General features: G+C 40.2%; 1 protein-coding gene across 38 annotated transcripts in view; it reads right to left on the minus strand.

Moving 5' to 3' along the window:
- The window catches only part of ST8SIA6 (ST8 alpha-N-acetyl-neuraminide alpha-2,8-sialyltransferase 6), a 269,895-nt gene that overhangs the window by 15,087 nt on the left and 227,939 nt on the right, over positions 1-26,869 (minus strand). For 33 of the 38 annotated variants that reach the window (XM_081553651.1, XM_081553662.1, XM_081553649.1 and 30 more), the window contains one exon: positions 25,352-25,438. In XM_081553651.1, the coding sequence (XP_081409777.1) occupies positions 25,352-25,438 (87 nt within the window). Of the gene's footprint in view, positions 1-25,351; positions 25,439-26,365; positions 26,478-26,869 lie in introns of all 38 variants that reach the window. The other 5 variants (XM_081553669.1, XM_081553671.1, XM_081553665.1 and 2 more) reach the window with 1 other exon arrangement.

Here is a 26,869-nt window from a genome sequence, read left to right on the forward strand (position 1 = left end):
TAATTCTTATAAGTTAGCTTATGTTATTAAAACAGTATCCCTCTCTGTATTTCAGAACCTACCATTTCTAAAAGTGAGATCATGGAGAGCAACAAAAGAAAAAATTGAAAATGAAATGATGTGTTATCAAAAACATGACATTAAGTATTTTAAATTATAAATTTAATTTTATAACAATTCATGGACATATCGCAAACTCAGAAATCCTTATGTTTAAAATTTTAAATATCTCATACAAAGTATGTTGAGAAAGGCAGTGGAACAGATTCTCAAATACTGTCTACAAGTAATTTAATTTCTCTAAGGATATCCGGTGCTTGAAAGAATACTGCATCACACACACACAAAAGCACTAAGCAGAGTACCCTTTGTGGGATTTTAAATAGTTTTTTTCTGGGAGTTCCCTGGTAGGCTACTGGTTAGGATTCAGTGCCTTCAATGCTGTGGCCTGGGTTCAATCCTTGGTCAGGGAACTGAGATACTACAAGCCATACAGTGCAGCCAAAAAAAATTTTTTTTAATTTTCTGAAATTATATTCTCAATTATAAAATTTTCAAATCCATGGGAAATTTGAAAGAACTGGACAATGTTCATTTGAATAATGACCAGATAGACTCCACAAGTAATTTTTTTTTTTTACTGTATTTGCCTTAATGTGTATTTACCCATCAATTCACTTTTTCTGTTACAGTTATTAAAATTCAAAGTAAATTAAAGGTATCAGTAGACTTCACCCCTAAATACTTCAGCATGTATATCATTATTATGTATTTGGGGGTAGAATTTACATACAATAAAATCCCAAATGTATTCAATGAGTTTTGAGAAGTGCAGAGACCCCTGTAACCCAATCCTCTATCAAGATATAGAATATTACCAACTCCACCAAACAATTCCTCAAACTCTTCCTAGTCCACCTCCAGCCCATCCCCACCTCAAGGCAACCCCATTCGTGATCTTTTTTTTTTAATACCAAACATTAGTTTTGCCTGTTCCAGAATTTACATAAGCATAATCATATTAATACATTTTAAATCAACTGCACTCCAATAAAAATTTTTGTATTTAATTAATTTAAAATATCATATCATATATACGTTTTTGTGTAAGGCTTCTTTCACTTGGTATAAATGTTTCTGCCATTCATGTATGTTGCTTTGTATGTTGGTAACTTGTCCCTTTTTATTGCTGGAGTCATGTTCCACTGTCTGAATGTACCAGAATTGATTTAGCCATTCTTTCCTTGCACTTTTAAAGAAATCACTATCAAAAATCAATGTTAATTTTGTTGTGCAGCAGAAACTACAATAGCACAACATTGTAAAGTAATTATACTCCAATGAAAAAATAAAAATAAAAAAATAGGGGGGGAAATCAATATTAAACACCTAAATACTCATAATAACTTCCCAGGAAAAACATCAGAATAATAATCCAAAATGTCATTTTTGTAGCCTATGTTGGGTCACTTACTAATGGGACACTTTAAGCCTTTATAGTCAGTGGCAGAATTATAAATTTATGATCTTTGTCATTTCCCAGTTCATCCACAAGGTAAAGATCCCTGTAACAGCCAGTGCTAGTATAGAGCTGAGATGCTTAGAACAAACAAAACAAATTAAAATTTTATTTCTGTAATACCATTTTCCATCATTCCTAAAAACAAAGTCAATTCTAATCCTTGGTGACTCCAAAGTCAACCTGATGCACTCACAATAATGAGCGTGGCAATTTCCCCCCTTATGCAAAAGACATTAAGAAATAAAGGACACTGATGGTATTACCTGGATGTGATGGTAAATTTCATCAGGCAACTTAACTGAGCCAAGTTGCTCAGAGAACTGGCAAAACTATTTTGGGGGTGTCTGTGAGAGTGTTTCAGGAATGGATTAGCATTTGAACCCGTTGATAAAGTCAAAAAGCTCACCCTTTCCAATGCATTGTAAATGTCCAGCCAGATCAGCATTCACAAACCCACCCCTGTAAAGCACTGTACTTTTCAGAGCCATTGCACATTTAGTATGAGATCTGATTCCCACAAAAACCAAGAAGGTAGAACATATAATTATTCCTATTTCAGAGATGAGAAAACAGGAGTTGAGAGTTTACTGTGATAGGACCGAGGTTGTTACCTTACGTTAACTTATGTTTTCTGACATTCACTTCTCTGCAATTTACATTAGAGTACATTGGGTGGGTAATGCTTGACTTTGAGCTTTTTCCATTAGGATGCTTTCCAGAATGGCACCAAACAACATAGTGGCTCCCAAAATAATGCTGGTAACACCTCGCTGACAACCTGTCCAGACACAACACAAAGGCTGCAAAAAATTTTACATGTGAATGCTTCAAACCCTCTATATAACTGAGACATTCAAGGTTCTTGTTTTACACAGAGGGTGTCCATGGTCCCCGATGGACGGGATCAAGGTTATCAAGTGGTCCATACACTGTGTCCCAGAATTTAATGGAAAAGAAACCCCTGGCTTGATGATGATCTAATCCTGCTCTGTCATGGTTTCAGCAACTTTCTCCACACAATCCAGTTCCGAAAAGAAATCTACTCCCTTCCACCTGCAGGAAAAGATTGGAGACCCTCTATACTGCACAGATTTCCAAATCTAGAAACAGCTTACTTCTTTTCAGAAGTGCTTCACTCTTGAGAGAGTCAATTCCTAGGCAAGTTGATAAGAAGTCCAGGGTCCTCGGGGAGAAGAAAGGGGTCCCAGGCTCTTGAGGAGGAGATTGGGATCTGGAGTTCTCAAGGAGGAGAAAAGGACAAAGTTTTTTTTTTTTTTCTTTAAGCCTGGAGCTGATGATTGCACAACAAAACTGATCTTGCTCAAGGATATGCTTTTCCTTAAATTCTGTACCAATGATTATATAACAACAATGTATCCTGCTTGAGGACATGTTTCTCCTTCTTGAGAACCTTCTGACTAATCCTGTCACCTTAAAATGTATATTATGGGAGTGGGTCTGGTCAGACCTTTACAGCCTTGAGACATTCTTTTGATTTATTGTTAATAACCAATTGAAAAGTATATAGCTCCGTTGCTAAGACTAGCAAGGGGGATACTCTCCGTCTCCCTTCTGATGTCTATGTCAGAAGCTTTCTTTGTCCCTTTTTATACTTTAATAAAACTTCGCTTGCTATACAAAAGCTCTTGAGTGATCAAACCTGGTCCCTGGTCCCGAAGCTAAATCTTCAGAGATCACAAATCTGACATAGTTCACCATAAGCTATCACTCCCAAGAAGTAGGTTGGTCAAGGCTTAATACTTTTAACCTTGACCAATAAAGGTGGAATCTGAAGATGTACAAAGTCTTCTTTGCATCACAGTTGGTCTAATGAAATACTTTGGAGGCAGAGATTTTTGTTCAAACTGAAGAAATTCCTTTTTCTTTTACCACTATAGGTACTGAGTGTTTCCTTGGTTTTCCTCTTCGCTTTTTTGTTTTTTTCCAGTTCATTTTGAGTCCCGGGTCAAAATTCTTTAGTTCTAAATGGGATGCTTCCCAGATTTCCATGAAATGTTAATGATGGCTTAAGGCTCACAGTGTACAAGACACTATAGGCCACTCTGAATACTAACTACCTAAGTGTCCCAGCCCAGGGCTCAGAGGCCTCTCTTCTGTTTATCAAACTCTCTTAGACTCCCTAATGAGACGTGTGGCAGGCAGGGTGAGTCAGAGACTAAAGGCACTTGCCAAGTATTAGGAAAGAGCTGCCTTTTTCTGGGATCCGTTCCCTAAGATTCTGATGAGGGTCCTAGGAAAAGGAGTTTTAAAACATAAGTACCTGCAATAATTCAAGGGACTTATTTACCATTCCAATCTGAGAGCATGGTTTTTTTTTGGGGGGGGGGATTTTTATTTTATTTATTTATTTATTTTAAATACATTTATTTTAGTTGGGGGCTAATTACTTTACAATATTGTAGTGGTTTTTGCCATACATTGATATGAATCAGCCATGGGTTTACATGTGTTCCCCATCCTGAACCCCCCTCCCACCTCCCTCTCCATCCCATCCCTCTGGGTCATCCCATTGCCCCAGCCCTGAGCATTTGTCTCATGCATCGAACCTGGAATGGTGTTCTGTTTCACATATGATAATACACGTTTCAATGCTATTTTGAGAGCACGTTTTTAAGTCCAATTTGTTCATAAGTTCAACAAAGTTAGCCTTAGTCAACCCAACTAACATGATTGGCTGTATTGTACTGTACTGTCAAAGGCTTATAATACTTTTTACACAAATAATATGTAAAAAATAAACACAAAAGTGAATAAAAACACTTTAAATCTTACAGTACAGCATCTTGAAAAGCATGCTGGACACGCAAACTAACTTACATGATTGGACACGCAAATGCAAGTTCGTACCTCTGAAAGTTTAAAACTTGAAGGTTTGTATGTGGGGGACTTACTATAAAGGGAGACAAGCATGGCAGAGAAAGACACTGAGAAACAGAAAACAGGGCATGTGAAAGCTGGAAGGAGAAAGAACATGAAACACGCAAATTCCTGGAAGAAACTGTCTGCCACTGGAAGGTAGAGTGCGTGGTAGGGAACCCTGAAGAACTGCATCAGGACAAGTCTCAGAAGCAAGACAAGGGGAACAATTCCACTTCTTTCTATGGGAAAGAACAAGTCATTGAAGGTCTAGTTATGGCAAGGACACAGTGAGATCTGCCAGGGTCATCCCCTAGCTCCAGTGGGGAGGACAGAACAGGGGAAGGGGAATTGAATAAACTGGTGTGGTCAGTTAGGAGGATATGGCAGTGACCCAGTACTGAAGATGGTCTCCAAAGATGACCACCACCAGTTCCTTCTCTTCCTATGCATGCTTAGTATTCCTCATATCAAGAAATAAAATCTCAAGGCCCTTCCCTCGAATCTGGGCTGGCCTCTGTGACTCTTGTGACCAAGAGAACACAGCATAAGTGGTGTTCTGGGTCATAAAAATCTTGGGGCTTCTGCCTGAGTCTCCTGGAACATTCAGTCTCTGGACAGGAAGCTGTAAGAAGCACAGGTCACAAGCAAAGGGTCTCTTGCAGGTGCAGTAAATGGTAGCCTTCGCTGAGCTCCTACAAAAGTCAACATCAACTGCCAGCTGTGGGAGCAGGCCACTGTGGGGGTCCAACCCAGCCCAGTCCAACCACCGACTACAAAACACATGACAGCCCTCGATCAAGAGTCCCCCAGCTCAGCCCAGTCAGCCAATGGAACTGTGAGAGAGTAAGAAATCATTGCCTTAAGTCAACTACCTTTTGTTTTTGTTTTTTTTCCTTGGCCAAGCTGCACGGCATGTGGGATCTTAGTTCCTTGACTAGGGATCAAACCTGTGCTCCCTGCAGTGGCAACACAGAGTCTTCACTACTGGACTGCAAAGGAAGTCACAAGTCATCAGTTTATAATGCAGCAACAGACAATCAGAACACCAGTTAGGCGATAACTAGAGGTAACAGTTGGAGAAGGCAATGGCAACCCACTCCAGTACTTTTGCCTGGAAAATCCCATAGATGGAGGAGCATGGTAGGCTGCAGTCTGTGGGGTTGCTAAGAGTTGGACACCACTGAGTGACTTCATTTTCACTTTTCACTTTCATGCATTGGAGAAGGGAATGGCAACCCACTCCAGTGTTCTTGCCTGGAGAATCCCAGGGATGGGGGAGCCTGGTGGGCTGCCGTCTATGGGGTCATACAGAGTCAGACACAACTGAAGTGACTTAGCAGCTGCGGCAGAGATATCAGTTGAGATCATTAGAGCAGCTCTTATCAGTTAGGGCTCTCCAGAGATGCAGAAGCAAGAGTCAATTAACACTGATATCTATCTATCTAGATTTATTTTAGGGATTGACCCATGCAGTCATGGGGGCTGGCAAGTCTGAAATCTGCAGGGCAGGCTGGCAGTAGTTGATGCTGCAATCCTGAAGCAGAACATTTTTCTGGGAAACCTCAGTTTTTGCTTTTAAGGAAATCAGTTGAATGAAGGAGGCCATTATCAAGGGTCATTCCCTTTACTTCAAGTCAACTGCTGGTGGATGTAAAGCACACCCTCACGGCAATGTCTGTCTGGATTCACATTTGATTATATACTGCCTGGGTACTAGAGCCTAGGCAAGAAGACAAAGAAAATTAACCATCATGGTAACCCAGACCCAAGCAGTGGTGGGGGGAAGAAAGAAGGAAGTGGCTTTGAGACATAGTTGGGAGGTGAAATTGTTAAAGTCTGGTGATAAACTGCAAATGGGCACTGAAGGGAAGATGTCCAGGGTAAGGCACAGGTTTCTGTTCAGGGTTACTAGGTGGAAGTGGTGTCTCCCTCAACACAGGGAGCCCTTAAACCAAAGCAGGGTTGGAGGCATTGCCTTTTCATAATATGTGCATGCATGCTAAGTCACTTCAGTCATGTCTGACTCATTGAGACCTTATGGACTGTAGCCCACCAGGTTCCTCTGTTCATGGGAATCTCCAGGCAAGAATACTGTAGTGGTTTGCCATGCCCTCTTCCAGGGGATCTTCCCGACCCAGGGATCAAACCTGCATCCCTAACATCTCCTGCATTGGCAGGTGGATTCTTTATCACTAGCACTACCTGGGAAGCCCTCATAATATGGTAACCTGTTATTGTTTTCACTCATCCCAAGTCTCATAAAGATAAAATGAGGTCACACGGCAGGAGTGGAATGAGAAGTCAGATAATGAAAAAGTGGGGTTGCAAAGTCTTTGAAAACAAGAAAGGGACGGGACCTTCTGGCTGGTTCCTGAGGCCGTTCTGAATGAGCACAAAGCGATGAGCAAACTCACCTCCCGAATCTCTCCAAGCACCCTAGCATAGGACTGGCTCCTGACTTTTAAAAATTGTTCCATTAAAGTTAATAGCCAATTACATAAGTGTGGAAAACACAAGTTCTAAAAATACAGAATCAGCTGTAAGATGAATGTTAAATTTTTGGAATATATTTTACTTTGCAGACAAAAAAAAAAAAAATCCAGGTCACAGCCATTATTATTCAATGTGTGAAGGAAATGTGAAAAATCCATTCATTTCTACTTTTATTTAGTTAGAGGAGTAGGAATTTTTTTCCTTTTCCAGACACTGTCTGACAACATATTTAAGATTCTTAAGTAACACTCTAAACCCTATGGAGATGGAATTTTATCATTATAGTTCAGTCGCTCAGTCGTGTCCAACTCTTTGCAACCCCATGAACTGCAGCACGCCAGGCCTCTCTGTCCATCACCAACTCCCAGAGTCTACCCAAACCCATGTTCATCGAATCGGTGATGCCATCCAACCATCTCATCCTCTGTCGTCCCCTTCTCCTCCTGCCCCCAATCCTACCCAGCATTAGGGTCTTTTCCAATGAGTCAACTCTTCGCATGAGGTGGCCAAAGTATTGGAGTTTCAGCTTCAACATCAGACCTTCCAATGAACACCCAGGATTGATCTCTTTTAGGATGGATTGATTGGATCTCCTTGCAGTACAAGGGACTCTCAAGAGTCTTCTCCAACACCACAGTTCAAAAGCATCAATTCTGCGGTGCTCAGCTTTCTTCACCGTCCAACTCTCATGTCCATACATGACCACTGGAAAAACCATAGCCTTGACTAGACGGACTTTTGTTGGCAAAGTAATGTCTCTGCTTTTAAATATGCTATCTAGGTTGGCCATAACCTTCCTTCCAAGGAGTAAGCATCTTTTAATTTCATGGCTGCAGTCACCATCAGCAGTGATTCTGGAGCCCAAAAAAATAAAGTCTGACACTGTTTCCACTGTTTCCCCATCTATTTCCCATGGAGTGATGGGACCAGATGCCATGATCTTAGTTTTCTGAACGTTGAGCTTTAAGCCAACTTTTTCACTCTCCTCCTTCACCTTCATCAAGAGGCTCTTTAGTTCTTCTTCACTCTCTGCCATAAGGGTGGTGTCATCTGCATATCTGAGGTTATTGATATTTCTCCCGGCAATCTTGATTCCAGCTTGTGTTTCTTCCAGCCCAGCGTTTCTCATGATGTACTCTGCATATAAGTTAAATAAGCAGGGTGAGAATATACAGCCTTGACGGACTCCTTTTCCTATTTGGAACCAGTCTGTTGTTCCATGTCCAGTTCTAACTGTTGCTTCCTGACCTGCATACAGGTTTCTCAAGAGACAGGTCAGATGGTCTGGTATTCCCATCTCTTTCAGAATTTTCCACAGTTTATTGTGATCCACACAGTCAAAGGCTTTGGCATAGTCAATAAAGCAGAAATAGATGTTTTTCTGGAACTCTCTTGCTTTTTCGATGATCCAGTGGATATTGGCCATTTGATCTCTGGTTCCTCTGCCTTTTCTAAAGCCAGCTTGAACATCTGGAAGTTCACGGTTCACGTATTGCTGAAGCCTGGCTTGGAGAATTTTGAGCATTACTTTACTAGCATGTGAGATGAGTGCAATTGTGCGGTAGTTTGAGCATTCTTTGGCATTGCCTTTCTTTGGGATTGGAACGAAAACTGACCTTTTCCAGTCCTGTGGCCACTGCTGAGTTTTCCAAATTTGCTGGCATATCGAGTGTAGCACTTTCACAGCATCACCTTTGAGGATTTGAAATAGCTCAACTGGAATTCCATCACCTCCACTAGCTTTGTTTGTAGTGATGCTTTCTAAGGCCCACTTGACTTCACATTCCAGGATGTCTGGCTGTAGGTGAGTGATCACACCATCGTGATTATCTGGGTCATGAAGATCTTTTTTGTACAGTTCTTCTGTGTATTCTTGCCACCTCTTCTTAATATCTTCTGCTTCTGTTAGGTCCATACCATTTCTGTCCTTTACCGAGCCCATCTTTTCATGAAATGTTCCTTTGGTATCTCTAATTTTCTTGAAGAGATCTCTAGTCTTTCCCAATCTGTTGTTTTCCTCTATTTCTTTGCACTGATCACTGAGGAAGGCTTTCTTATCTCTCCTTGCTACTCTTTGGAACTCTGCATTCAGATGGGAATATCTTTCCTTTTCTCCTTTGCTTTTCGCTTCTCTTCTCTTCCCAGCTATCTGTAAGGCCTCTTCAGACAGCCATTTTGCTTTTTTGCATTTCTTTTCCATGGGGATTTTCTTGATCCCTGTCTCTTGTACAATGTCACGAACCTCTGTCCATAGTTCATCAGGCACTCTGTCTATCAGGTCTAGTCCCTTAAATCTATTTCTCACTTCCACTGTATACTCATAAGGGATTTGATCTAGGTCATACCTGAATGGTCTAGTGATTTTCCCTACTTTCTTCAATTTAAGTCTGAATTTGGCAATAAGCAGTTCATGATCTGAGCCACAGTCTGCTCCTGGTCTTGTTTTTGCTGACTCTATAGAGCTTCTCCATCTTTGGCTGCAAAGAATATAATCAATCTGATTTCGGTGTTGACCATCTGGTGATGTCCACGTGTAGAGTCTTCTCTTGTGTTGTTGGAATAGGGTGTTTGCTATTACCAGTGCGTTCTCGTGGCAAAACTCTATTAGCCTTTGCCCTGCTTCATTCTGTACTCCAAGGCCAAACTTGCCTGTTACGCCAGGTGTTTCTTGACTTCCTACTTTTGCATTCCAGTCCCCTATAATGAAAAGGACATCTTTTTTGGGTGTTAGTTCTAGAAGGCTGGATCAATCTGACGTGTAATTGCACCAGGGTGCTGTTCTGTAAACATTTCTTCAGGAAAACGGTCCCTGTATATTTTGCACTGACACCATTTTCTTTTATGAAAGGTCTCACTATTTCATGGTCTTTAGACTTACCAAACCAAGTCCTAATTGTGTGCTTCAGTGATAAGCATTGCATGTGTCTGGCAAAGGCTCCTTCTGCACAAATGGAGAGACAGTAGGAAGCCAATTCTGCTCATGGTCATTTCATGAACCTGATTCATGTGGACAAACGGGCCGCATATGATCCCAGCAGCCACTGCTATGGCTGCCCTCTCAGGCACTCTCCCAGGTCAGCCCTAGCAGCTCACTGAGGAATTCATCATCTTCTGCTTTTTTGGCTTCAGCCCCAGACTCAGCTTCTGTTTCTGTCTGGCCTCTGGGAACTGGGCACTTGCGTTCCTGCTTTTCAGTTCAGTTCAGTCACTTAGTCATATCCAACTCTTTGAGACCCCATGGACTGCAGCACGCCAGGCTTCTCTCTCCATCACCACCTCCTGGAGCTTGCTTAAACTCTTGTCTATCAAGTCGGTGATACCGCCCAACCATCTGGTCCTCTATCACCCCCTTCTTCTCCTGCCTTCAATCTTTTCCAACATCAGGGTCTTTTCCAACAGGTCAGTTCTTCTCTCAGAAATCTTGATTCCAGCTAGTGCTTCATCCAGCCCAGCATTTCTCATGATGTACTCTGAATAGAAGTTAAATAAGCAGGGTGACAATATACAGCCTTGACATTCTCCTTTTCCTATTCGGAACCAATCTGCTGTTCCATGTCCGGTTCTAACTGTTGGTTCTTGACCTGCATACAGATTTCTCAGGAGGCAGGTCAGGTGGTCTGGTACTCCCATCTCTTGAAGAATTTTCCAGTTTGTTTTGATCCACACAGTCAAAGGCTTTGGCATAGTCAATAAAGCAGAAGCAGATGTTTTTCTGGAACTCTCTTGCTTTTTCAGTGATCCAACGGATATTGGCAATTTGATCTCTGAATCCTCTGCCTTTTCTAAACGCAGCTTGAACATCCGAAAGTTCACAGTTCACGTACTGTTGAAGCCCTGCTTGGAGAATTTTGAACATTACTTTACTAGCATGTGAGATGAGTGCAATTGTGCAGTCGTTTGAATATGCTTTGGCATTGCCTTTCTTTGGGATTGAAATGAAAACTGACCTTTTCCAGTCCTGTGGAGCTGCTGAGTTTTCCAAATTTGCCGGCATACTGAGTGCAACACTTTAACAGAATCATCTTTTAGGATCCAAAATAGCTCAATTTGAATTTCATCACCTCCATTAGCTTTGTTCACAGTGATACTTCCTAAGGCCCACTTGACTTCGCATTCCAAGATGTCTGGCTCTAGCTGAGTGATCACACCATTGGGGTTATCTGGATCATTAAGATCTTTTTTGTATAGTTCTTCTGTGTATTCCTGCCACGTCTTCTTAATATCTTCTGCTTCTGTTAGGTCCATACCGTTTCTGTCCTTTATTGAGCCCATCTTTGCATGAAATGTTCCCTTGGTATCTCTAATTTTCTTGAAGAGATCTCTAGTCTTTCGCATTCTGTTGTTATCCTCTATTTCTTTGCATTGATTGCTGAGGAAGGCTTTCTTATCTCTCCTTGCTATTCTTTGGAACTCTGCATTCAGATGGATATATCTTTCCTTTTCTCCTTTGCCTTTAGCTTCTCTTCTTTTCTCAGCTATATGTAAGGTCTCCTCAGACAACCATTTTGCCGTTTTGCATTCGTTTTTCTTGGGGATGGTCTTGATCACTGCCTCCTGTACAATGTCACAAACCTCCGTCCATAGTTCTTCAGGCACTCTTTGTATCAGATCGAATCCCTTGAATCTACTTGTCACTTCCACTGTATAATCATAAGGGATTTGATTTAGATCATACCTGGATGGTCTAGTAATTTTCCCTACTTTCTTCCATTTAAGTCTGAATTTAGCAATAAGGAGTTCTCGATCTGAGCCACAGTCAGCTCCCAGTCTTGTTTTTCTGACTGTATAGAGCTTCTCCATCTTTGGCTGCAAAGAATATAATCAATCTGATTTCACTATTGCCCATCTGGTGATGTCCATGTGTAGAGTTTTCTCTCGTGTTATTGGAAGAGGGTGTTTGCTATGACCAGTGCGTTCTCTTGGCAAAACTCTGTTAGCCTTTGCCCTGCTTCATTCTGTACTCCAAGGCCAATTTTCCTGTTACTCCAGGTATCTCTTGACTTCCTACTGTTGCATTCCAGTCCCCATAATAAAAAGGACATCTTTTTAGGGTGTTAGATCCTGAAGGTCTTGTAGGTCTTCACAGAACCGTTCAACTTCAGCTTCTTCAGCATTAGTGGCTGGGGCATAGACTTGGATTACTGTGATATTGAATGGGTTCCCTTGGAAATGAACAGAGATCATTCTGTTTTTTTGAGATTGCACATAAGTACTGCATTTTGGCCTCTGGTTATCTCCACACCCTGACTTTTTATCTGCCCTCAGGTTTTGCTCAAGGGATAAGAATTACGCATCCTACCCTGAACTTTCCAGCCCTTTATTTCATCCCCACAGGCAGGTGGTGGGGAGCAGGGAGGGGTGGGGGGTGTTGTAAGTAATTTGGGTAAAGAATGGAATGCAGAACTCTGTGCTCTGCCCGCATAGGCTGGTTAATTTTAGGCAACTCAGAGTCATTCCTTGTTGGACCTCAGAGTGTGTCACAAACACGATTTGACCAGCCTTCTTGAAAAGGAGGGACATGCCAGAGACGGTTCCTATAAAGGTAAGTCCTTTTCTACTGCAATTAATGCAGAGGAAGATTCCAACCTAGAAACCTGAAGCCTAGTATTTTCTGCCCTATGATCCATTTCCCAAAATGAGAAGATCAAAGAAAGTTCTAGTAGAACACACAGAATAGAAAGTGCTTGTTCTTATCAAATGGATGGTATAATCCCAATGAAATGCATCACAGAAGCAAAAGTGGGATTCCACATGTTTACATATCTCTCCAGGCAGAGGACTGGACCTGAAACAGCTTTCCTGCTACTCATAGCTTGCTGTATTTATTACAGATGCCAAGGGCATAAATTATTTTCAATAAAATATTAATTGCAAGCTAGGAAAATGATATTAAATGAATGATAATAATAATACTAGTGGGATTCATATTAGCAAAAAAGATGCACATGCATGTTGCGGAGGGTCCAAGGAAGACAATTCAGAAGAAAAAGACATGATAATTGGCCAAATGTAAACAAAGACCCAGAAGGACTGACCTATATAAGTGATTTAAATTACCTCTTTATGTGTTCCTCCTCATTAGGGAGGATGCCCATACCCTTTCTCTCTGGGTGTGTATTTCTATCTAGCTTCTGTGCTCCTCATTCAGGACTTTTGCACTCCTCTCCAGGTATGTATTTCTGCCCTGCTTCTGACATACATAAATAAACTTGTTTCTCTGTGTGCTCTCCCATATGTTGTGCTGTGTCTCTAATAATAAACTGTTTTGCAGTCTTTGCCTCCTTGAAACATTTTTGCTTTCAAATGGGGTAAGAATTAGGGAACTTTGCTTCTAGTCTCTAGCCCCTCGTAGACTGGCAGCTAGGTTCAATCCCTGGACAGGGAAATAAGATCCTGCTTCAAGACTACTGTCCCTCTGAAAACATTTTCACACACAAAATGGAAATCCATACTTATGATAGCGTTCTGAAGGAGAATCGTGTCCTAGGACAGCAGCAAAAACTCCATGTGAGAGTGTGGGGAAGGCCTTCCTGGGCAGAGATGATGGATCTGGGATCTAAAAGATTAGTGCACGTGAACGGAGGTGTGAGGGAGGCAGAAGGGACAGAGCTTTTGGGGCTGTGGCTGAAGCAGGAATCAGACATTTGATGAAGCTGAAAACCAACACAATAAAGCAAAAGGAGACAAGGGGAGCATGGAGTGAGGTGAGGCCAAAGAAGTAGGTAGTAGCCAGGCAACATAGGGCTTTAAGGTTGAATTTAGTGTCAGCTTTGAATGTTTAAAAAAAAAAACTCAATGGATTCCAAACAGGTTGGGGCAGGGATAGATGTGGTGGAAGTAAACTGTGACCACAGATCATCACCCAATTTCCATACCTATATACAATGGACTATTACTTGGCCATAAAAAAAACAATGAAATAGTATTTGCAGCAACATGGATGGACCTAGAAATTACCATACTAAGTGAAGTCAAGTTAGACAAAGACAAATATCATATAATATCACTTATATGTGGAATTTAATTTTTAAAAATGACACAAATGAACTTATTTACGATATAGAAACAGACTCACAGATTTTGAAACAAACCTGTGGTTACCAAAGGGGAAATGTAGGTGGCAGAGGGATAAATTAGGAGTTTGGGATTAACATACACACACTACTGTCTATAAAATAGGTAACTAATAAGGACTTCTAGCACAGGAAACTCTACTCAATAATCTGTAATAACTTCTATAGGTAAAGAATCTGAAAAAGAATGAATATATGTACATGTATAATTGAATCACCTTGCTGTACACCTGAAACTAACACAACATTGTAAATCTACTACACACCAATAAAAAATTTTTTAAAAAGCCATCCAGGCATTGTACAGAGGATGGATGAGAAGAGTACCAGTATGGTGAATGATGACCAGAGTAAAGGTCATTGCAATGATCCAAAGGAGAGCTAGTGAACTATCTGAAGCCTGAGTGCCGTAGAGAGCCCATGCTCTACAACCAGAGAAGCCACTGCAATGAGAAGCCTATGCACTGACTCTAGAGAGCAGCCCTCACTCGCTGCAGCTAGAGAAAGCTCACGCACAGCAATGAAGACTCAGCACAGCCAAAATAAGTAAATAAATGAATAAAACTATTTAAAAAAAACCTCAAATCAAGACGTCATGTCACAGATTTCCCTGGTGGTCCAGTGGTTAAGAATCTGCCTTGCAAAGCAGGGGAAGCAGGTTAGATGCCTGGTCAGGGAACTAGGATCCCACACGCTGTGGGGCAACTGAACCCATGTGTCACAGAGAAAGATCCCACATTATGCAACAAAGATTCCTTGTGCTACAACTGAGACCTAATGAAGCCAAACAAATAAATTAAATCAAGTTTTAAAACAAAGATGGCATGTCAAAATACCATGATTTTAGAATCAACTGGCTCATAATGAATGCATGTTTCACACTTAAAAAATAGATTGGAATTATGAATACAATGATCTAAGAATTCCAGTGATTTGCAGGGCTTCAAAAGGCATAAAAACATTCCATGTTAGTCCAAGAGATCAGAAGAATTAAGGGCTTCAAATGCACACTATCTCTTTTTAGTGATATGCCTCTTTCTAAATTAAAACAGAACCATCTGTGAGCTTGAACTAGCCTCCCAGAATACGGACAGAAATTCCAGCAACTAGGAGGGGATCTGATATTAGTCTGTGGGATTATCAGGTAGGGATCACACTTAAAGTTAGGATGGGAAAATTGATGGCCATCCCTAACTCAGGTTAATTCTTGATACTAATCACACAGTTTTACCTTCAAATTTCTGGCTCTCTCTGACAGGAAGGTGGAATGGCCTAGACATTTAGAATTAGTAAATCAGATATTGGTGAGTCTCCTTAATGAATCCAGTTAGATACAGAATGGGAGGTATGGTGTTCAGAAAAGCCACCCCATTCATCATTCACATCATAACATGAATTATTACATCCCCTAGCAAGGATGATCTAGCACAGAAAAAGTGGAGTTTTGAGGAGGCATATGGGAGAAAACATTTGGAACATGGAAACTTGACATCCCATGGTACAGAAGCAAGAAAGAAATGAGGAAGGAACTGGGATAATTTACAGAAGATCCAAAAGAGGGGTGGAGAGAAGCCCAGGCACCTGCCCCAGACTTAGATGTTCAATACATTTTGAAATATACATATATGAAATATACAATAAATGAATGTTCTACATACTTCACAATTTTAGCTTTACCTCAACCCACTCAAAGTTCTGCTTCATCACTTGCAGCCAGAGGAAAACCCAAAAGGGTATGTGATTCTCTGTTCACAATGGGAATAACACAGGTTTCAGGCTGAGGAAGAGAATGAATAAAGACCGAATTTTGCCTGCATCTCCGATGACTTTTTCCCTTGTATATGTACACTGATATTTTGACTTTTATGAAAGACCAGCTCATCTATTTCAGTAGAATATAAGAAAACCAGGGTAAATAAAATGTGAAAGACTGACTGTCAAAGCACAGGACAGGAACTCCATTGAAATGTTAACTCAGAAGTGAAGGAGATAATGCTGAAACACTGGAGAAAGATCTACATATATATACAGAGACATTGCATCAGTGTTTAAACAATGTAACGGAGACTTCCCTGGTGGTCTGTAGTTAAGAATCTGCATTCCAATGCGGGGGACACAGGTTCAAACCCTAGTCGGGGAACTAATATCCCACATGCCACAGGGCAACTAGGTCTGCACACCTAAACTAGAGAGAAGCTCACTCGCTGCAGCAAAAAGATCCCACACGCTGCAACTAAGACCCAAAGCAGTCAAACAAACAATGTAATATACAAATGAAGGAATGTTCCAAGGAGCAGAGTATTCAGAATATAGACTTTGTCATAGAAATGCATCAAACCACATGGGATTCATTCATCTTCTAGATTTTATTTCAAAAATGTGTTTCCCAAGTTGTACGTGGTATTGTTAACTAGTTAAAATAAGACAAAGGGGTCCAAAATGGCGGTGGCTAAAAGACAAAGAAGGGAAAAGCCCGCCAAAATAGAACAAAGGAATGTCAGAGAACAGAGTGAGGACCTCAGGTAAAACAAACAGCCCTCCTGGCTAGCCCAATTTACATTGGGCAGGCTCAGGTGAGGAGAAAAAACATATAAAAAGAGCCAAAATTGGGCCAGGTGCTTCTCTTCGTGTCTTGGCATGGGTCGGCCCACCCTCATGCCTCAAGTATGTATTTCCTTTGCTTTCTAAATAAAACTGAGATGTAACACAGAGCTGTAACACTGGTCCAGCCAAGGAAATTGCACAGGGTTCTAACACTGGTCCATCCGTTGCTTCAAATTTTTGTTGCGACGAGACAGAACCAAGGAAATTACACACTCTCCCAATAGTATTGATCATATTGCTTCATGCAATATGGTATTGACCATATTGCTCTCTGATCTAGGAGCATAAACAGTATGGTCAATACCAAGTACATAAACAGTATGGTCAATACCAAGTACAACTTGGGAAACACATTTTTGAAATAAAATCTAGAAGATGAATGAATCCCATGTAGTTTGATGCATTTCTACGGCAAAGTCTATATTCTGAAGACTTGGAGGAACTAGTCCCTAAATGTGCAAGAGCCAGTTTCTATTATTAAATACGGCAGGTGTAATGACATGGTGTGGTTTTGTTGCTTCCCTAAATGCACAGGCAGACTGCATGGCATGACAAATAGAAAATGATATGACAGGATATTAACACTGAAAAATGGTCTCAAGGCAGAGGAAATGAGGGAAAGAAGCTTTTTCAATCTGACAACTGACCCAAAACATCTATCATAAAGTGCAAACATCTTAAATTTTTTAAAAATATGTATTGCTCTGAGCCATCATCAGAGTCACCCTGTATGAATCATAAGCAGCAAGTATTTAAAGGTTATGAGGAGGAAGAGAACAGAGGTTCAAAAAAAGCAAACATGGTTTTGTATAATCAAAAGAAGCCTCTGATAGAGACGACTTTTGCTTCTCTCTAAGATATCAGTGCTACAAAACAAAATGCCTGGGATATAATAATGTTAAGTGTTAACTGGGGGGAAAAAAAAGCAAAAATTCACCAAATACTAACCAAAATCAAACCACAATTATTGCTTTTGGAGTCAAATTTCAGAAAATAGTTGAAAACTTTGTTGGTTCAAGTAAGTTTGGTTGCTCAGTTTTATGATTTGAAAAATATTAACTTATCCATCTACTATTTGCAGTATTTATGCCCTTTCACAGAGATAAATCATGAAATGGCACCATTTCAAATATGTAAGCATCATGTAGTAAAAAAATTAACATATATGAAGGGATTCCCTGATGGTCTAGTGGTTGGGACTCAGCACTTTCACTGCCATTGGCCTGGGGTAATTCCTGGTTGGGGAACTAAGATCCCACAACCCACACAGTGCAGCCAAAAATACATAAAAATTAGCATACGTGATATGTAGTCTATACATTTCTTTGGTTTAACACTGTACTTTTTCCATGGAGCCCAAATAAAAACGAAAGCAACACTCTGGCTGTTATTTTAGAGATATCATTGAATCAGAGACAGCAATGAAATCTTTTCTTATATAGTCAACACAAAGAAAGACAAAGTTATTTTCACAAAATTTTAATCTAACCAAACCCGAGGGGACAATTTAATAAAATTGCTACCATGTATCTATAACAACGTAATCAAGCACAAAATACCTGTTTTACAAGTAATTTGAAAGGCATCTCATTTGCATGAATCTTAAACACACGCATTTCTCTAATAGCACCATTTTCTGCCACTAAGTTTTCAGTAAATACGTGATTGATAATATTCAGTCATTTTTTGGATTCAAGCGCATGTCTATGAAACAGAGATGTCTAAAGAAATTAAATGGTGTTAGAGGATCCAAAAGAAATCAAAACCAAAATAATCATATGATGATTTCTGGGGGGAAAAAAGTGAAAGTAAAATGAAAATTAAGCACTGTTGCTTGTGTAACTGTTAGGTTTTTGTAATTGATTACACAAATGAACACAGTTCTTTTAAGTTAGAAAACGATTCCTGAAAGCTAATGCAGTAATTATCGTGCAAGTTACCTAGGGAATCTAAGACTGATTATTGAAGCTCAAAAATCTTCTGCTAGGATAAACCCTGCTTCCCAGAGCTTCACAAAATAATTTTCAGGGGTGAAGTGGAGGAAGTAGAGAACAAGGAGTAGGGAGTATTTCAAAACATGTTTAAGTATTTCAATGTTACTGTCACAGGGAGGAACACATCTGACTCCATATTGGATCTGTTTCTTTTACTTTAATCTTTGTATTCTATTGCTTTTGCTACTAGTTAATCATTAAAGGGATGCTGTGCTCAGTCGCTCAGTCATGTCCAACCCTTTATGGCCTCATGGATTGTTGCCTACCAGGTTTCTCCGTCCATGGAATTTTTCAGGCAAGAATACTAGTGAAAGTTAAACTCACTCAGTCATGTCCAACCCTTTGCAGCCTCATGGATTGTTGCCTGCCAGGTTCCTTCATCCATGGAATTCTCCAGGCCAGAATACTGGAGTGGGTAGCCGTTCCCTTCTCCAGGGGATTTTCCAACCCAGGGATCGAACCCAGGTCTCCCACATTGCAGGCGGATTCTTCACCAGCTGAGCCACCAGGGAAGCCCAAGAATACTGGAGTGGGCAGCCTATCCCTAGGGTCTCCAGTGGATCTTCCCGACCCAGGAATTGAACTGGGGTCTCCTGCATTGCAGGCAGATTATTTACCAGCTGAGCTACCAGGGAAGAATACTAGAGTGGATTGCAATTTCCTACTCTGGGGGATCTTCCAACTCAGTGATCAAATGTGTGTCTCTTGATAAAGATCTTTGCTGATATATTCCTGGCTCCCATGAGACTAGCTCTCCATCATAAATCTTGACTTAGGAATGCACCCACAGCCTGCAAGTATATTCCCCCACACCCTAAGTTAACTATACAATCGTCACAATGGCCCCTCGGAGATGTGAAGTACAGCTCTGGGTCACCATCCACCTGATTCTACTCTGCAGGTAAGTTACCGCATAATAAATGGATCCACTGATTATACAGAGCTACCTGCCTCAATCTTCAATCTCAAGATACCTTCTCAGTGCAGTGGGAAGGTTTTGTTCCCTCTGTCCTCAGACACCATGGAAAAGACCAAAATTCAAAATGTGAAATTGTCTTTAATGGATGCATATTGAATGTGTACCATCATAAAATAAAAAAAATTGTTATGTCGAACCATTATAAATTGGAAACCATCTATAATTTCTTAAACTGAAATCCAGATTAGGTTTTCTGCAAATCATACGTGTACCAAGTTATGCTTGGGGGAAATAATTGTAATATGAAAATTAATAAATGATTTTAAAAGCAGAAGGCAGACAGCTTGACATTCCTGAAAGTGAAAGTGTTAATCGCTCAGTCATGTCTGACTCTTTGTGAGCCCATGGACCATAGCCTGCCAGCTTCTTCTGTCCATGGGATTCTCGAGGCAAGAATACTGGAGTGGGTTGCTACTTCCTTCTCCAGGGGATCTTTCCAACCCAGGGACCAAACCTAGGTCTCCGGCATTGAAGGCACATTCTTTACCATCTGAGCCACCAGGGAAGACCTTGACATTCTTAATTTTGTACAGTTATTTGCAAATGAAATTATATGCCAAGGAAGAAAAAAGAGGGGTGAGATTTTCTTTTTTCTTGAGTATTTTTCCCTTCACTACTGTAGTATCTGTATACATCACTCAGGCTTCCCATGTACCTCAGATGGTAAAGAATCTGCCTGCAATGAAAGAGACCTGGGTTCTATTCTTGGGTTGGGAAGAACCCCTGAAGAAGGGAATACCTACCCACTCCAGTATTCTTGCCTGGAGAATTCCATAGACAGAGAAACCTGATGGGCTATAGTCCATGGGATCACAAAGAGTCAGATACAACTGAATGACTAACATTAGCACTATCTATACATCACACATTTTTACATTAAATCATAAATAGTCACACTGTTGGGGCTTCTCAGATGGTACGCTGGTAAAGAATCCACCTGGAATGCAGGAGACTCAGGTTCAATCCCTAGATCAGGAAGATGCCCTATAGTAGGAAATAGCAATCTACCCCAGTATTCTTGCTTGGGAAATCCCATGGACAGAGGAGCCTGATGGGCTATAGCCCATGGGGTCAAAAAGAGTCAGACATGGCTGAGCAACTGAGCACACACATTCACTTTTATTTCTTGTCTCTCCAAATGGTTTACAACTTCCTTGAAGTCAGTAAGAAAACCTTATATCTTCTTGTTTGTTTTCATGCATCCATTTATTTAATACATATTTATTAAGGTTCTACTTTGTGCCCGGCACTGTATCAGGCTTAAGCCTACTGTTCTTTGAAATAGTAAACCCGAAACAAATATTTATTGATAAATAAAATGCATGTCCTCTGCTAGCAAGTAGCACATTCATTTTAGAAACACTTTTAAAAGCTCTCTGATTTTGAGATCCTGTGACCACAAAAATTCCATAATCTTCAATAGCTCCTAGGTGTCAACTGTTGGGAGTTTCAACAATCAGGCTACAGCTGGATTTAGAATATATTCCTTGCTCATATTTTTCAGAGTTTAGTGGAACTTTTGTTATTCCTACTAAAAGAATATTACTACCTTTCACTTTTCTTCAATTTGGTATAAATTACTATCAATAAATAAAATAGAAAAGTATTTAGCCACTTGACAACTATAATAACAGGAGACATTTCTATAATGCCAGCTTTATAAATAAGCCAGAAACTCTCCAGATTTGGCAAGCTATAGCAGTAAAAATTGAGGAAAGTGAATGGTTTATTATAATTTAATGGCACAGATTTCTGTTGAGGGTTTATGTAATTTAGTTTACAAATATGCCCATAAAAAGAACATTTTGATATAATAAATATTCAAATAAATAAATAAATGTCACCAGACTGTTCTCTTGAGTGATAACAAACAGTTAGTATTACAGTCCCAGATGTTTACTTAAATTGGCCCTGAAAGATAGATAGACCACTGGGTAACCACCATGGTTATGGATGCACTTTTTATATTGAGACAGTGCTAAGGGGAAAATGGCCAGTCTATCTGCATACCATCCAGCTATACAGTATCTATCCATCCTCATTTGTACCAATTTCTTTAATACAGCTTTGGATTCGAAGAGATTCTTGATTTTTAGTGTGCATGCACACACACACACAGAAAAGAAGGAAAAACCTTTAAAAAGAATTCTCTTTTTTAAATTAAAAGAAAGCTTTTTTTGAGCTGTACCATGAGGCATTCGGGGTCTTAGTTTTCTGGCCAGGGATCAAACCTACGCCCCCTGAAGTAGAAATGCAGAGTCTTAACCACTGCACCAACAGGCAGTCTCAAGAAATCTCTTTTTAATTGAGCTAGACATTGTGAGTAACAACTTGCAGGGATCATTCAAGGCTCATAATGAGGTTATCTTCTTCCAGAGTAGATTATTTTTCTTATATGGATATGTAGAAAGAACATTTATTATGAGGGATTGGCTCGCATGATTACGGAGACTGAGAAGTCCCACAATAGGCTGTCTGCAAGCTGGAGGTTCAGGAAACCAGTGGTGTAGTTCCAGTCCACATCCAAAGCCTAGGAACCAAGGGAGACAATGGTGTATGTCCCAGTAGGAGTCTCAAGGCTAATGGCCAAGGAGAAGATGAGTCTTCTCCTTGAGAGAGAGCACACTGGTCCTTCCTCAATCTTTTTGTTCCAATTGAGGCCCTCAATGAATTAAATCAGGAGTCCCCAGTACTGATCTATGGCCTGTTAGGAACTGGGCCACACAGGAGGAGGTGAATGGTGGGTGAGCGAGTGAAGCCTCATCTCTATTTACAACTGCTCCCCATCCCTCACATTACTGCCTGAGCTCTGCCTCATGTTAGATCAGCAGTGGCATTAGATTCTCTTAGGAGGGTGAACCCTACTAAGAACTGCCCATGGGAGAGATCTAGGTTGTCTGTTCCATATGAGAATCTAATGCCTGGTGATCTGAGGTGGAGTTGACTCAGTGATGCTAGTGCCAGGGAGCGGCTGCAAATGCAGATTATCATTAACAGAGATGTTTGCACAGAGACCATAATAAATCAATTGCTTGCAGACTCACATCAACACCTCACTGATAAGTGAGCAGTAAGTGACAATTGTATAATTATTTCATTATATGTTACAATGTAATAATAATAGAAATAAAGTGCACAATAAATGTAATGCACTTGAATCATCCTGAAACCAGCCCCCCATCCCAGTCTGTGGAAAATTGTCTTCCACAAAAATCAGTCCCTGGTGCCGAAAAGGTTGAAGACCACTGGATTAAATTATGCCCCGGGATTATTTTGTTTTTATCAGCCATCTAGGCTAACGGCATATCTAAGTCCAAGTGAGGATGGAAATGACTTCAACCGAGCTTTAGCTGTGAAGAAAACTGGTCTTCTCTAGGGTTTGCTGGAAGCACTGCTCAATGTTTCTGCCTCTCCCCCATGCTTTTGCTTTTGCAACCAGCAAGTTCCTTGTGAGAAAAAGTAGCTTCAAAGGCAGATCTCTTCTCCTTCAGCTTCTCTCTTCTTCTGGATCTTTGTCCTGGAAATTCCCCCTGCCTTGGGAGTTCTCCATTGCCTCAATGAGGTGTTTAGTATGCTTTGTTTTGCTTGTATTATTCTCAGGAGGTTTTCTCTAAATCAACTTTACAGCCAGAAGTGGAAGTTCCTTTACCCCTATATTAACTGTCAATACACTAGTCATCTAGTACTTCCAGCTAATTATCTGGGATTGATCCTCAATAGTTCAATACGTCCATCTCTCTTTCTTTTTTTGCCTACTCTGCACTTGTAGAAAGGTCTCTCAAAACCAGACTCTTCTGCTACTCACCAACCCTGATCAACCAGGTTACAATTGCCTGTGCAATTTCTATCTGATCTTCCTGTCACAAGAATCTTTCAAATCTAGTCTTCAGTAGGACTGTGTCCAAGTTCATTTAAGTTGCTATAACAGAATGCTATAGACCAGGTGGCTTATAAACAACAGCAATTTATTCTCACAGCTCTGGAGGTTAGGAGTCCAAAATCATGGTGTTGGCCAATTCAGAGTCTGGTGAGAATCCACTTCCGGGTTCTTAGGCAGCTGTCTTCTTGCTGTGTCTGCAGGTGATGGAAGGGGCTAGACAGCAGTTCACAGATTCTTTTATAAGGTCATGAAGCCTATTTATGAGGGCTCCACCCTCATAACCCAATCACCTCTTACCTCCCAAAGGCTCTACCATCTCATTGGACACTCGGTTTTCAATTTTACTTTTGAGGGGGCACTTTCTGTCTATAGTGGACAATGTAGCATCAAATGTCCTGGAGATTAAATATTTAAACAGGAATCCCGCACTCTGAAATGCTAGTTAGGAAAGACAATGGACTCCTCCAGGAAGTTATTACAACCCTGTGTCTACTCAGTGAAAGAAAGATGTTCCTTTTTGGCTTTGAGTCAATCAAGAAGTTTCTCATTCACCCAATGGGAGTTGCCCACAAGCCATCTTCAATTAGCACCAGAATCAAAGGTAGCTGATCTAATGACTCCAGTATATACTGACTGAAGGACCCTACAAGCAGGAGAGCTGCCTCCCCACCCCAAAGAGAAGTGACCAGCACATACTTTTTAGAGAATCTCAAGGGGAAACGAAGTCTCTTTATTAAGAGTTTGATACTTAAAGTATTGGGCTGGCAAAAAAAGTTTGTTCTAGTTTTTCTATAAGATGTCACAGGAAAACCCAAATGAACTTTTTGGCCAACCCAACAAAACAGGAAATAGTAAAAATAAGAACATATTTCTGAATTGTCATAACTTGGCACAAGACAAAACCTGTGCTGATGCGAAGCAAAGAAAAGCAGAGTGATGTAGCCCAGCCAGACACAGCAATACCTGGCTTGGCTTCACCCTATGAGCAGCTTTAAGAGGAGGAAGGGGTGCCAGAGAAGTACCCAGGCAACCCCACCATAGGATATTGTTTTGATATAATCTATTCTGTCTGGATAGGCTTCAAGTGACGCCAGCACAGACAGCTCTGTAGTCATCCACTGATAACCTGGTCCTGTCAGGTTGACAGCACTTCCCTGGTTATTACCTAGAGCAGCTCATATTTCTGAATGTTGCTGAGATTAAAAAACTAATGAGAAAAACTGGAAAGGAATATGCTGAAAGGAACATGGTTTTTGTTCTATAGTGATGGGACCATAGATGATTTTTCTCTCTGTTTTCCAAAATTTCTTACAAGATAAGTAAATAAATGTCAAATACAAACGGTACAAAGAAGCAGAAAAATCCTCTAAAATAGTAAAAAGTACAGCAAAAACTTTCTCTTTGAACTTGAAATTTTTGTAATTACATCAGCAACATAATTACAAATACAAATTTCTATGTATAAGATGGGGTTAGAGGGTCTTGTGTCTCATGAGAGACTCTTAGAAGGAAATGTTCCTGATTGTCAGTTGGCTTCTTCTACTTTTCTTTGTAACAACACTTTATGGGACTTTCCTGGTGGTCTAGTTGTTAGAAATTCACCTGCCAAAGCAGGGGACACAGGTTCAACCCCTGGTCCAGGAAGACCTCACAAGTGGCAGCGTAAGTAAGCCTGTGGAGCACAACTACTATGCCCATGCTCCACAAAAATAGAAGCCCCTGCAGTGAGAAGCCCGAGCATCACAACTAGAAAGTAGCTTCCGCTCGCTGCAGAGAAAGTCCGTGCATAGCAATGAAGACCCAAAACAGCCAAAAATAAAATTAAAAAACAAGCAACAAAAAAACCCAACACATCACTTATTCTCTCCACAGAGAAAATGCACAAAACATTTTTTAACTCATATTATTTATGGAAAAACTTTTTACCTAAAATTCTCATATTCTTCTACTTGTCGTTTCCATGGACAGCTCTGGATATTTGTGATAATCTGAAGATAGTCATCCTCTGAGTACCTAAAAGCCAAATGTCAGTGAAATTAGAAAATAAAGGTCTCACTTATTGATAAATGAATATATAAGTCATCAAAGGACATTTATAATCTACTCATTCTAGCCCTCTAAATCTTTTCTTAAATAAAGTGATATAGAAACAAGTAAACCTCATACTCATGTCAAGACATCTAGGAGCATGCAATTCACAAATAATTATTATGTTGATCACGGAATGTGTAATTTGCATGCATCATAAGTCATAAGTTTAGTATTACAAACCAACCATGACAGCACATCGATTTACACACATACCTTATGGCTATTTCACCTTAGCTTTTCATTAACAAATACGTATATTTTCATAGACATTTACCATAAATATAAAGTTTATCATCTTTTTCAGACTCTAAATTGACAGATTCCCCTTGGGATATATGGAAAACATTTTCCCCAAATACTCATCTTAACCTTTGATTTTGAACAGAACATTTAAAAAACAGATTAGAACAGGTTAAGAGAGATGTATATTGGGCACAAAAAATCTATAGGCACAGTTGTACAGTTTGGCCAGTTCTCAGTCCCTGGTAGACCTTCCTCCATCTTAAATTTCACTGTTAATTAATAACTCCTTTAATCATAAAACAGCCTCTAGTCTTTAAGGGTTATCAGTTAAAATGCATCCTTTTGAGTGAAAAAAAAAAACTTAAATTTCCTTTCAATCAATATCATAGTCATTAGTTGCCAGCTATGATCAAGGTTTTGCAATAAAGAGATGAAGCAGATGTTGGTGAATGGGTGGGGAAGGCAGTAAAGAATCTTGTCAGGAAAATATCTTCCCCACCACCACACAGTACAATGCATTCCCTCTAAACTTTACCTCTAAAAGGCATATTTATTAGAGATGGGGAAGGTAGTCAACCAAGTAACTCCTTTGCCCTTGAAATTTACCTGCCTTTCGGGTATCTCTCTCGTCCATGTTGTCAACCAAGATTAATCTAAGATATTTTCTCTTGGTTCCCACTGAAGAAAAGTTGAAAATCTTGAAAGATTTTGCTAAATACTAAAGGAAAAGCAAAGCAAAGAGCTATTATAGAAGAGATTAAAAATAGTTTTAGGGACTCCCTCAGTGGTCCAGTAGTTAAGACCTCGCCTTCCAATACAGGGAATTCGAGTTCACTTCCTGGTCAGGGAGCTAAGATCCCATATACCTTGCAGTCAAAAAAACCACAATATAAAACAGCAGCAGTAGTGTAACAAATTCAATAAACACTAAAAATGCTCCACATTTTTTAAACAATCTCTTTAAAAAAAAAGAGTTTTACTTGCATACAGCCTTCATTTTATCTTACTCTGCCTGGGCCCCAAGACTTGTCACCAAGGAACTTGAGAAACCTATACTTTAGCCTCATAGCTTTGTCTAGATGTGATGCATCCCTGCTGAAGTGAGGAGTC

The sequence above is a fragment of the Giraffa tippelskirchi genome, chromosome 13 (genome assembly GCF_054371585.1).
Source record: "Giraffa tippelskirchi isolate mGirTip1 chromosome 13, T2T-mGirTip1v1.2.pri, whole genome shotgun sequence".
Lineage (NCBI taxonomy): Eukaryota > Metazoa > Chordata > Mammalia > Artiodactyla > Giraffidae > Giraffa > Giraffa tippelskirchi.